The sequence below is a fragment of the Pagrus pagrus genome (assembly GCF_965226575.1).
Source record: "Pagrus pagrus genome assembly, chromosome: 5".
NCBI classification, from domain to species: domain Eukaryota; kingdom Metazoa; phylum Chordata; class Actinopteri; order Spariformes; family Sparidae; genus Pagrus; species Pagrus pagrus.
Genome location: NC_140189.1, coordinates 28,148,150 through 28,160,689, shown reverse-complemented (window position 1 = coordinate 28,160,689; position 12,540 = coordinate 28,148,150). Strand labels below are relative to the sequence as shown.

Sequence of the window (12,540 nt, the reverse complement as noted above, 5' to 3'; positions counted from 1 at the left end):
ATAAGTGCTGAATACTGCATAATCATTTTTATTACAGTAGCTGCTGCTCCAAAGTTGGGGAGGAGATCGCGCGGCACACAGTTCACAGAGTAGGCATTAAATTGGCTGAGGCAACTGTTGATTACCCTGGACACTTTCCAGTCATTTAGCCACCACTGAGAGGGGAGTAAACAAACAATCTCTCCCCAGTGCAGCGCACAAAAAATACAACCAAGAAAGGGAGACGCTGAAGACTGAATCTTTTTCTGGCTGGCACAGCATTTCAAAAGACTGCTGTTATAACTCTGATCCCAATCTCGACTAAAATGTTCTAAAAACACAAGCTTACAAACTTTTCTCCGACGTCTGCCAGAGTCGCTATGCAGTACATCCTCTGTATGTGGGGGACAGCACAACTTTTCTGGTCCTTAATCTGGGTTTCGTCAGGCTCCCTCCCCCGGAAGAGTCTTCTCTGGGGCTGGCAGGCGACATGATGGGGGAAATTGGGTGTCTGTATGAATTGTAGCCAACACTAGCCCTGGCCTGCAGGCTGGCGCATTACTTGGTGCCCCCTAAGATGAAACATGCAAGCACCCAAGATGATCCTCCAAATGTCTGTATGTGTCATAGCCAAACTGGCCATTTGTTCTCTGGGTCTCTGCTAATTTGGTTCTCCGGCGGTTCTGGTGTTTGCTTCACATAATTAGGAGGTCTATGGGACTTTGAAGGTCTTTAAATAGTCAAAGAGTGCAATCTTTAGTGTCAGTTCTTTCTTAATCAATTTAAATGGTTCAATCAGTATTTTATGGTATGAATTACTTTTGTAGGCTTTACCGACCACCATGCTTTTTGGAACAAATTGTCCAACCTGACAACGTCTCAACAGGAGATGTGCTCCCACTGACGGTAGTAGACAGTAGATAAATAGCTGGACCGTTGTCCTGACTGAGGAGTAGAGCCTGACCAATACTGGCCTATTGAGGCAGATGGAGATCACAACATGTGAGTGCTCACCTGAAATCTACGTTCTTCTGCTTCTGGCTGTTAGCACCCTAAAGGATTGCAGGAGACTAGATATAAAGACAACAAGTAGTTACCTTGCAAGGCAGCTGGATATTGAGAATCTAGAGCTGTTTCTTTTGAGAGCTTATGTCATTGAAAGAAGAGCAAAGATTGGCACTGAAGGCCTTTTTTTGACGGAAAAAGACGTTTTTGCTTCTCGACTGGCTTTCGCAAGAGTTAGATATACCGACTAGATACACTCATAGTGCTCCTCTACTACTTTATACTGTTCTTTGACCTGAATCCAATCATATGCCAAGTCATTTTTGAAAGCGCCTCGATACACCAAACCGACATCAAAGAACTAGCAGCAACAAAGGCTGACTGTTGCATCACCTCGCCTCGCCTGTTTCTCGCCCAAAAACCTGCACTTGAACCCACCGCAAACACTACAGCCAACGGCCAACTAGCTTGTACGTTCTGCGCCTGCGTGAGAGGAAATATCTCTCCATACCAACAGCAAGTGGAAGTCTGTATCCGTCATTCAAAAAGAGGAACTGGCAGACCGTTGTAATGATAAAGCAGCGTTTGCCTAATATTTGTAACACCACTCTAGCTAATATAGCCACTTCTAAGAAAACATGTCTGATAAAAAGTTGCAAATGGCACCGGCAAAAAGGTAGAGGTGAAAAATAGAGAGAAACTGCGCAAAATGTGGGGCAGCTGTGGTTTCCAACTGGTTAAGGTTCTGGTTTCACAGTCATTAAAGCTCTACTGTACGTAGGATTGAAAGATGAAGATCTTGGCATTACTGAGAATCAGTGGGAGAGGGCAACACACGGTTATATAATTTATCTTTCAACAAAAATTTGAGCCATCAGAATAATTTTACAGATGCCACAGAGACATAAAAAGACCTACACATAGGTGCTGTACAAGATGGTCCTCAGATAACTTTTATTATTCACCACACTTTTTTGTGGGGCAAGGTTGACCATACTCACAAATAACTTGCAAACACTTTTGGATCACGTCCCCTGGTTATTTTTATTTTCAGACAAATGCTTGGAGAGAGAGCACGAGGGTTTGTGTCGCAGCCGCCAAGCTCAGGGAGGATGTCGTGCTTACAGTGAAAATGACAACAAGGTCACACTAAAGCAACAGAGAAGAGAAGACAGGAAAAGAGTACATCCGAGGATTGAAACTTTCTCTCACAGGAGCAGGGATATAACATGTATTCTACATAAAAAAACAAGATTTAGTATTAGTTCACTGTTAATATATTACATCCATTTAACATTTAACAAGTTACACTAATTTGCGTGTATCTGTAATCTGTATCCTGGCAGCTGTCAGGAACCACTTTGGCCTCCCATTAACGTGGTGCCGACTCAGCAGTCCGCCTCATTGCCCCAATTAAAAAGCTTATCGCTTGTTTACTCTGAGGGAAGAGTACACGGTGCTGTGTGTCACAGTTACTGTAACCTGACTACTCTACTCATTGTTCCAGTTTAGCCCTGAGATTTAGAGCCAGTATGTAGTTAAACAGGAATTGTCCTGAATAAAACAATAATACGGCATATCCATTAGGGACTTAAACTGGGATTTGAGCGTCAAGCTGTGTCGGGGTTTGTCTTATCTGAGCCAGGCAGTGGGAGTGATGGGGGCTGTCTGTGTCCAGAGTAAAGCTGATAAAAGCACATGGAGGATAAATACACATGTTGCATTCGGCTGCGTGGAGAATAATATTAGTTCTGTTCTGTACCTGCATCTTTTTTATTCCTCGGTATGCAGTAAAAAAAAAGCTTTCAAGGACAATCAGTCGAGCAAAAGCAGAAAAGTTTTTTAAAAAAAACTTAAAATGAAAGCAGTGGCTGGCATAGTGAAGAATGAACATCCACAACATTCATTCACAACAAACGGTCCTGCTCGTTTGCACCTTTTATTTCATTCTGTGTGGCTGTTGCGGAGTCTGCCATGATGGGGGGACCCCGGGTGTGGAGGCAAATAAGAAAGAAGTGCTAATTAAATAGACAATGATGGAATGTAATAGGCCTGGCAACTTTACTCTGCTTCACTACCCTGCCGGTCCCCAGAGTAGTTTCTCATTAATGTTGTCATACACACCCACTCCTGCTGTTTGTTTATGCCTTCAGTTTAAGCCCCTGAGAAGCCAGAAATGAACACAGTGTCAGCATTTCTGCCTAAATCTGAAGAAAGGAGTATTTAAAAAAAACTGTGCGTTTGCGTTTGTGCGGTGGGTATGATGTTAAAAGAGCATTTGTTCAGGTAGATGCCGACTATTACGATGAAAATGCATGCGAGGGTCGTGATTCTGGCACATTATCTTTCTCTTTCGTGCATGTGGGATTATCTGATATAGATATTGTCTCACTGTGGCTTTGATTCTCGCTCTTCTTTTTATCAAAAGGAATTCATGCTTATTCTTCAGGTGCACTCACTGTCCACCTGGTTAAGAGTCGGGGCTAAACTGAGGTCACGACAGGTAAGAACGGCAGAATTTACAGAGCTGATGTGACATTGACACTCTCCTGCCAGCCTGCTCTCTCCAGGCACCAAATCACATTATCATACACATTATTTATTCATGCATAGTCTATTTATGTATTGACTTAGACAAACAGAGTTGTTGCTTTTCTGCAGAAAGAAAGACTGCAGAGGAAAAGAAAGAAAACTAAACAAGCTGTTATTGAAGCAGGAGTGCATCCTGAGGCTGCATGTTTGTCTCTTGTCAACATTGCAGCAGTGTGCAGGACTCGGTGAGACACTGCAATGGGATACTCTGTTATAAGGAGCAACGCCGGCCCCCTGCAATGTAATTGCGATGCGTTTGTGGTGAATCACCAACATGCATTTTACATCGGGTGTGGGAAACAGATGGGACTACTGCTCATTCCTGTCGCACCTCTACTTACATTTCTTGGCTGAGTGGACAGCAGATGAGTTATTTTGTCAATAAGGCTGAAACAGATTAGATAGTGGCCTGAATGTTCTCCAGCGCAGGGGCTGGACTTCATTCTGTCTGCAAGAGATATATCGTATTTCATTACATTGCTTTAGATAGTGCATCATGGAGCTCACAGTTGGTTAATAGTGTAATAGGTTCATTGGTGGCTGTGATTACATCGAGTGGTGTAGCTTTTTAAACAAAGCTTTATATTGGCCCCCTTAGACTTTTGAACCACTGTTTCTCACAGTTAAGACGCCCTGCTCGCAACTGTTTAACCGTACAGAAACATATGCTTCATGAAGAATCGGTGGCGAATTGTTCAGAATGATGCAAGTTACAAATATCTGAAAGCTTTAGTGAAATGAATAGAAACGAAAGGCTGCCTGGAGGGTTGGAAATCAAACTGCAGGGGGTCTGTCTGATAATAGCTTTTGGGTTTGTTTGTTTGTTTTTTATTTAAATGTCTGAAAATACACATTAACATGGATTCAACATATTCATAAAGATAAGTAAATCAAAAAAACATTGAATTTACACAACATTGATGATACTCTACCCATAATTCCTCCTCATCTCAGCAAGCTAACCTAACCGTATGCCTAATCGCTGTGCAGCATCCATCCATAACGGTAAACTAGTCAGCTGTCTATGCATAATTAAAGCTAATTGGCCACTTATCTGTGTTATTATCAAGTGTACGGACATAGTGTCTGGGCCACAGTGGATCGTTTTGTAACTTATCAAGTAAGAGGCTCTGACATACCCTCCACCTCAGGAACCAATGGAGAAACTGCAAAGGGGGAGGCTAATGCTGCTTACATTAGCAATGCTACAACTACTGCTATTTGTTTATACATGGCACTATAGGCCGCCCTACATGTTAATGTAGGCCCAGTCTATAATGCAAAATAATTTTATATGGCAGTAGGGGGCCCAGCTCTGTCTCTCTATCAGCTTAAGAGTGAAAAACATTGAAGACCCCTGCTTTAATGGATAGGTTCACAATTTTTCAAATGCCCATATGAATATTTAAACAGGTTTAGCTTATTGTAATCATTCCTGTTAATCTCGACTACAACATCAATGATATCTGATATAGCTGATATCAGATAATATCAGCCAGCTGATTGGCTCTAAAATGAACCCCTTCGTCCTACTATCCTTGCATTACAGGGAAACAGTAACAGATAATGTTGTACTGAAATGATGATGATGATGTTGTTTCTTCCAAAGTTACAGACTGTTGAGTTTGATTACAGCGAGCAAAACCTGTTTCAGTGTTCAATTAGCACCTGACTATTGCTTTAAGGCAGACTTTTAAAATGATGAACCTATTCTTTGAAGCTGCACTTGCCAAGATTGCTATTTATTGTAAAAATACTGTGACCTTTCATGCTTTTCAGAATAAACAGCATTTGGGCTTTGAGTTTTAGTCTTGACCTTTATAACATTCACCTGTACAGCCCCAGTCCTTCCCAACCTTTTTAACATGTGTATGTATCTTGACGGTGTGGTGACTGTAAACATTAAAAAAGTAAGAGTGAAAATATGAATGTGTGCGAGACCAAGAGACAGAGTGTGTCTTTTTTCTGAGAGAGAAAGAGCTTGAAAATGAGATGAGGATACTTGCTGAAGAGAAAAAAGCTGGAGGTGGTGAGTAATTTCTGATCATTTTGTAGTTGTGCAATTCAAGAGCAGACAGTCTGTGACATTTTATTTCTGTGATGTGGTCAAAGTCGTTTAGCATTTCAAGTTCCTGTAATTTAAGCCTTGCCAGTGTGAGGCAAAAAAAGCCTCTTGTACCAGTCATGGCCAGTGCATACAGAGCAGAGGAAATGAAAATATTTCTAATTAACAGCGAGTATTCCAGTTCAAATTTAGGGCTATAAATGCACACCACTGCCTTATTAAATGATTAATTCCTTAGTTTATCTCACACAGTTGAAAACATACCACTCATGGCTTAACCTTCTGTGTTTACATCTCTATATGGATATCCATCTGTGTGTGTGTATATTGCATAGCCTGTAACTATAAACACAAAGTCTTGCAGCCGTCTGAATTATGGATGGGATATTGACACAGATCGGTCCCCTCGGGCACCATCTTTTATTTTTGCTGTGGAGAAACAGAACAGAGCCAAACAGAAACAGAAGCTGAGGAGACACGAGAGAGAGGAGGAGGAGGAGGATTTGAGAATGAAGAGGAATCGAGAGGTGGTGATACAGATCGAGCCAAAGAGATGGAGAACTAACTGCCTGACTGACAGCAGGCGGCACACACACACACACATCTGAGGATAAAGGAAGAAGTCCGGTGCTCTCTGCCTGTGTTCTTTTGCTCCCTGCAGCTCTAAAGAGATGAACTCATAGGAGGAGGAAGTGGATTCTTTCAATTCCCTGTGGATGCCTCATTCGGTTGTAATTCAAGTATAAAAAATATGATAAATTAGAGGGACAACTATATATACAGTATATATGATTTCCTAAATATCCTGACACGGCTGATTGCCTTCACCTCAGCTAAAAGGTTTAGAGGAGCTGCTAAACGTAACTGGCCGTAGCAAATTAATTGTGCAGAAAATAACATAAAATAGCATATTTCACCACCAACAAAAAATGGGCTCTATGGAATAAAGTAGTGAGAGTGAGGCTGCATCTTATCCCCAGGCACATTTATGCAGAATTTACACTATTTTTTTTTAAACTGCCTGGCCTGTAAATCTAGTGTTATCGTATATGTTGAAATTGAATCTCTGTATCTGCTGTGCACACAGAGCAGCAGCTAACCTTCTATGGACTTGTGGAGGTAAATAGATATAATAACAAACGCTCACTGTGCAGAGAAAGTACATGCAGCATCTAAACCATCTGAAACATGACGCATCATTAAAGGTCCCATATTGTAGAAAGTGAGATTTCCTGTCTTTGTTTGATTATATAGCAGGTTTAGGTGCTATATAAATATTGTGAAAGTGTCAAAATGCTCAGCCTTTATTGAGAAACTATAACTTCAAAAATGCCGTCAGGACTTCCTGAAGGTTGTGATGTCTAAACTATACAGTCACTGCCCATAGCTATTCCCCCAGAAGCATAATACAGGACCTGTAACAACATGTTTAATAAAACACCTACTGTCAGTGGCAATCAGTCGTTACAGGCTAATCCTGTATGTTTTCGATTATATGAATAATATATGTCATTGTGCTGTAATTTGGCTCACAGCAGTAGTCAGTGTTACTGGTATTACACAATGTTACACCGATTGTATTACTTGCCCACCACTCACAACATCGTTTTGCTTTTTTATCAATACTCAGTCAGTATGCTACAGTTATACACTAATGGTGTCTGCTCCACACAGCACCAGCAGCAGAGTCACAGTTCACTTATCATGTGACAAGAGGAAGGAGAGTTGACTGACAAGAGAATGGTGCAAGATTTGTTGTCAAGGCTAAAAGCATGCCTGTTTGGCAATATTTTTGAAAACAAGATAAAAAACCTGATGCAAATAGAGAACCGGATAATGTTAACAAAGGAAAAGGAGTTGGTTACCTCACTGAGAAGTTGGAGGTGTGCAGCCTGTCTAACTGAGACTGCTCCATGTTTTATTACTCCCAGAGACCGCATAAAACTACTCCCTGACATATTGCATTTCTGCATTTCATTTCTTGCATTTCATGTGACTATAGCCTACTTTAAAATAAAAAAGTCAACTCATGTTTCGCCAGTGAAATGCTTTTAATGTGAAGCTCGACAGTAGGAAATGTTTGCATTAGCAGTTAATACAGCATTCTACACAGTTTGTTTTCTTGTAATAAGCCAGGTGTAATTGGTAATCCCGTTTTTGTCACAGGTTAATTAGCCAGTGGAAAAACTTAATCACCACGGCAACCCTAGCTGTAATATTATTTTCCCAAAAGTGTCTGATTTAATTGTAGAAAGTGTCCTTACTGCATCTGTCTATGATTCATTCTAGATGTAAATATGCACATGCACGTATCCAGGACAGCCCCCCCACTGATGTTCCTGCGTGCATGGATGAACTGATATGAAGTGGACTCACAAGGGGATCATCTGGGCTGCTACAGTCCAAGCCCCTGTGCTACTGATGTGTTGTTGTCAAGCATTTCTCCACTGACTTGTGAAACCAATATCTTGGTCTTTGTATCAGTCACCTCCGTGTAGTGCTGCTGGGATATGCATCAGAAGAACTAGCCTCAGAGGAAATGATACTGCAGATAACTGACTCTGTCAAAGCCTCGTTAGATCTTACCTTAATGTTTGTACCTTTTCAGAGCACTTGTCACTGTCAGCGCCTCACCCACAGCAGACACACTCCGGCATCTCGACTGAACAAACATCTTAGCAACGAGGCCTCATTGATTTTCTTTTGCTGCATGCAGTATAATAGCTGTCATTAACGGTCATTAATATAATCGAGCCACGTAGGGAAAACAGACCAGAGTTCCTGACTGAACAGTCTGTGCTGCAACACACAGAGACATACAAACTCTATTTAACATGTGGCGTTCAAGAATCTAGAATGCATAAAAATCCATGAAATTCATTAATAAGTGCAACACAAAGCAGCTTGAAGGTTGTTGCTATGGTAACAATGTGACGAGGATGACTTTCCTGCTCAGATCCTCGCAAATACATCCAAACATTCATGTTTCTCTTTTCAATTCGAATAGCATTTCTTCTCAACAAAGTAAAAATAAATACGTCACAACATATCAAGTTGTGTTGAGGGTGTGTGTGTGTTATTCATACCTTTAGGCAGGAATATTAGCTTGTTGTGCGTTTCAAGGAGTCCGCACAGCCTGATTCACACACGGATCAACGCGGCCTCCATCCGCATCATGCATCAACATTAATGACGTCCTCATGAACAGCTTACGTAACAGCTGTAGTCTCCCCTCCTTCCTTTGTAAATTCAGTCACGTCCAACTGGAGCTGCAGCCAAACTGAATAATACATCTGTACTTTTCTAGCCAGACCTCTGCTACTATTCCACCTCTTCATCTCTCTCTCTCCCTCGCTCGCTTTCTCTCAAGGATAAGTGCATGTGCTTGAGCCCATCGGCACTTACACAGACACCCATCAACAGGTTCACTGATATCTGAGTGTGGAAATACTACACCAAACATGGCGCTCTTTTAGATACAACAGAAGGCAGAGCAACACATTGCAGAAAAACATGAGTGAGATCATTCATATCTTACCTATGAGGAAGTCTGCAAAGGAAAAGCAATTTCTACAATCTTAGCACTCTATTGCGGGAGGGGATGATAAATGAGGCAGTCAGAGAGCCTGAGTGCCAGACAGGGGCTGGGTAAGCATGCTTGGAACAGAAAGGGATTTTTTAAAATTTTTACTTTAATGCGTATCCTAACTGTACAAAGGCTGGTAACATATACAGTACGCAGGCATGCTGCTGCAAGCTCTAAAGAAGGAAAGGGGAAACAGAGGTAGAGGAAAAGGTGAACAAGGTTGCAGAAGGAGAAGGAGTGATCTTAGGGAGGGAAGTAAGTAGGTAAGGCTGCAGCCAGAAAGTCCATAGAGCCACAGGCAGAAGCATAGGACGCACAGGGAACATGAGGGGGAGAGGGGGGAGGGTTGCTGACTTGCAGTCTCTAGCGGAGAAGATTACTATTTAGTCATGAATATGAAACATTTCAATCTCACATAGTCTTCAGGACAGGATGATAAAGGAGTTTCACCTTATTTGCCCCTTTGAGGCCAGTTGAAGTAGAAGTGAAATTGCCTAGTCATTGAACTCATTAAGGCAGCAGCTGCCTCCATCTATAACCCCTTTTTCTTTTTGCACTTTGTTTTGGTCTGTGCATGAGCCTCGGGGTGGCAATGACCGAGTTAATGGTTTGGGGAAGGGAGGGGTGGGCAGGAGCTACAGATGCTATGCTCCTCAGTCCGACATAAGGGGTTGTGCAGGCAGACACACACACACGCACTCGTACAAACAGTCCGCACTGGACGGGAGCAGAGGGGAGCCCAGGGAGAGCTGCCCTCCTACAGGTTCTCTGCAAGCAAACATGCCCTAAGCATTCAGTTTTATACTATGCTCAGGCACTCACACCGGCTCCCACGCACACACACATTCATGCACAGACACACACATGCTAGAAAGGGGCAGAAACACACCAGATGCTCTCTAAAAAATGGGACAGGAATGAAAGAGAACTTAGTTTGGAGGGGAGGAGAACTATCAGTTCACACAGAATATGAGAGAGAGGGGAAAACAAGACGTGAGTGGGCGGGGGATACGAGGAGCATCGGCAAATCAAAACAAGGAGGGGGTGCGAACAAACCTTCGGGCTCTGCGCTCTCTTTGTGGACGGCTTGCTTCAGGGGGCAGCAGAAGATTTCGTGACACTTAGCACGAAAGGGGGACCCTTTACTCCTTATATCCGCAGAGTGGATGGAGTCCTGCCGTAACATAATGTACTCCTGGGTACCTGGGGCAGCGTCATCCTGGACTGCGGTGGTGCCATAACAGAATGAACTGGGGTTAGAAAGCTCACCACAAACGTAAAGTAAAATAAAACAATAACCACAGCAAAAACACAAGGCACAATCACAGGCAAATAAAAACACATCACAACATTGGCAACAGTTATATAGCTTTAAATAACATCACTCAAGTTCATAGTGACAGAGAGAGAGGAGAGAGGGACAGAAGAGGATAAGAAAGAAAGATTAAGAACATCAAGCTCACAAAACAACTCAAATTAAAGACGACCAACAACAGTGGGGGCTCTGTTAAATACATCCATGGGCACTGAAAAGGAGAAGTGATAAAATAACACAAAAAAGGGGTAAAGGGAAACAGTTAAGTGTTCAAAATCACTGTTATGGCAGGCTTTTAGCGGGCACAGAACCACGAGCTGCTGCTCTCGAATGAGGTGATTGTAGGGGCTGCGAGAGGACTAAGAGGTTGTGGGATTGCAAGCCAAGCGTGCAGTCTGCTACCGCAAATACCAAGTGAGCATCACTGAGGCTGAGGTCAGGTTGTGGGTGATAATGGCAATTTTGCTGTATGAGTAGGCAAGCAGATGCAAAGGCATGCACAGGCCGCCAGGTCACACTGGAGTAGCCACATTTTCTTGTCATGCTTTGCTGTTGAGAGCTTCGATAACGTCATTCAGCATGTGTGTCTATAGGAATTCTGTACTTGGGATCCTGTGAAAAGCCCTGTGTTTCTGTCTGGATCTACTGCATCTGTCCTCTTCTGGGCACAGTCCCTGCTTGGCTTCGATCATTGACCTATTTTCTCTGTGTTGATGGATTAGCTACAAGCGAATCAGCCCAAATAAATTGTATCTTCTTTCCCTAATGGATTTGAGTGCTATGCTTCTCTCTGACACATTTACTACTTAATGAAAATGACTAAAGAGAAGGCTATTAATCACTCGCCACTGTACACCGCCATGACGCTTAATCCCCTCCTCCATTTATGACATGCGTGACCAACATAATTATCGTACAGTTTAGCTAAACTTACCAGGGAATTTGCGTCATGAAGAGTGTTAAAACTGTACACATGTAACTCGTGACCCATTTAACTAATATCTACACATCTCATACTGTGATGATATCACAATCTTGTGCTGTATGTAAACATGAATGGCTTACAGTGCCGCCTCAGTTTCAACTCCCAGTAAGAGTACACTAAACTACTAAATATAAAACTAAAACATTATGTCGACCGACTCCCACACACTGACTTCAATGTACTGTATTTTCACAGAGTGCACAGACTCTTCTTCACAAAAATAAGATCAAGAAGCACGCTTTGGATAGTGGCAGAATTAGAAGATACCGAACACGGTGTGTGTAGGAAAAAACTGCGATGAAAAGTAGTTAGAATATATAATGGTATAGTTATATACTACACTATAATATAGTCCTGTGTGATCATAGTATTTTCAATGAATCCTGAAACTATTTGACTATACTGCTGCATTCATCATTGAGTAATAATCAGACCTGTGTGGGTGCAGTGTTACCAGCAGCAGCAAACTACAGTACATCACTGCTCTGTATTCATAAACCCGACATACTCACTCTTATTGGAGCCAACTAGGAATTCAGAGCCAAAACCATTTACTGCTGATAATTGGCTGTAGGTTTACTTTCATTCATAAAACCCGTTTACTCATAAACATTAAGTGTGTTCCTTTTCAGTGAACTGCTCTTTATTTGAGTATGCGTTGCCAAATCAGTTATAATGGGAGTAAAGCGGCGCGATCAACAGGCGAGTGCAGGATGCCAAAATTATTATATCAGGAATACGTTGGTGAAAGAGGGGGATGACCCCCACTTGCCCAACCTAAGATAACAGAACTAAAGGATTTCAGCACTTAAACATACAGTATGCATACCCAACATGTCTCCTTCATTAACAAAACAGGGGAATGCCAGAATTGGTGACTACCACCCACCCCTCCATTTCGCGCATTGGGGTCGGTTGTCCCGATTCTTGTTGGGATGGAGGGTGAAGTGTTTGGGCTACACTTTTTTTTTATAAATCCATAAAACATTGTGACTTATTTGCTGAAGTCTCAG

General features: G+C 42.2%; 1 protein-coding gene across 3 annotated transcripts in view; it reads right to left on the bottom strand.

Annotated features, from left to right (window-relative positions):
* Positions 1-12,540, bottom strand: part of fgf13a (fibroblast growth factor 13a) — a 104,874-nt gene that overhangs the window by 45,357 nt on the left and 46,977 nt on the right. For 2 of the 3 annotated variants that reach the window (XM_084353557.1, XM_084353556.1), the window contains exon 3: positions 10,284-10,451. The exons of the other annotated variant lie outside the window; for it this stretch is intronic. In XM_084353557.1, coding sequence (XP_084209683.1) covers positions 10,284-10,451 — 168 coding nt within the window. The remainder of the gene's footprint in view (positions 1-10,283; positions 10,452-12,540) is intronic. 3 annotated transcript variants of the gene reach the window in all.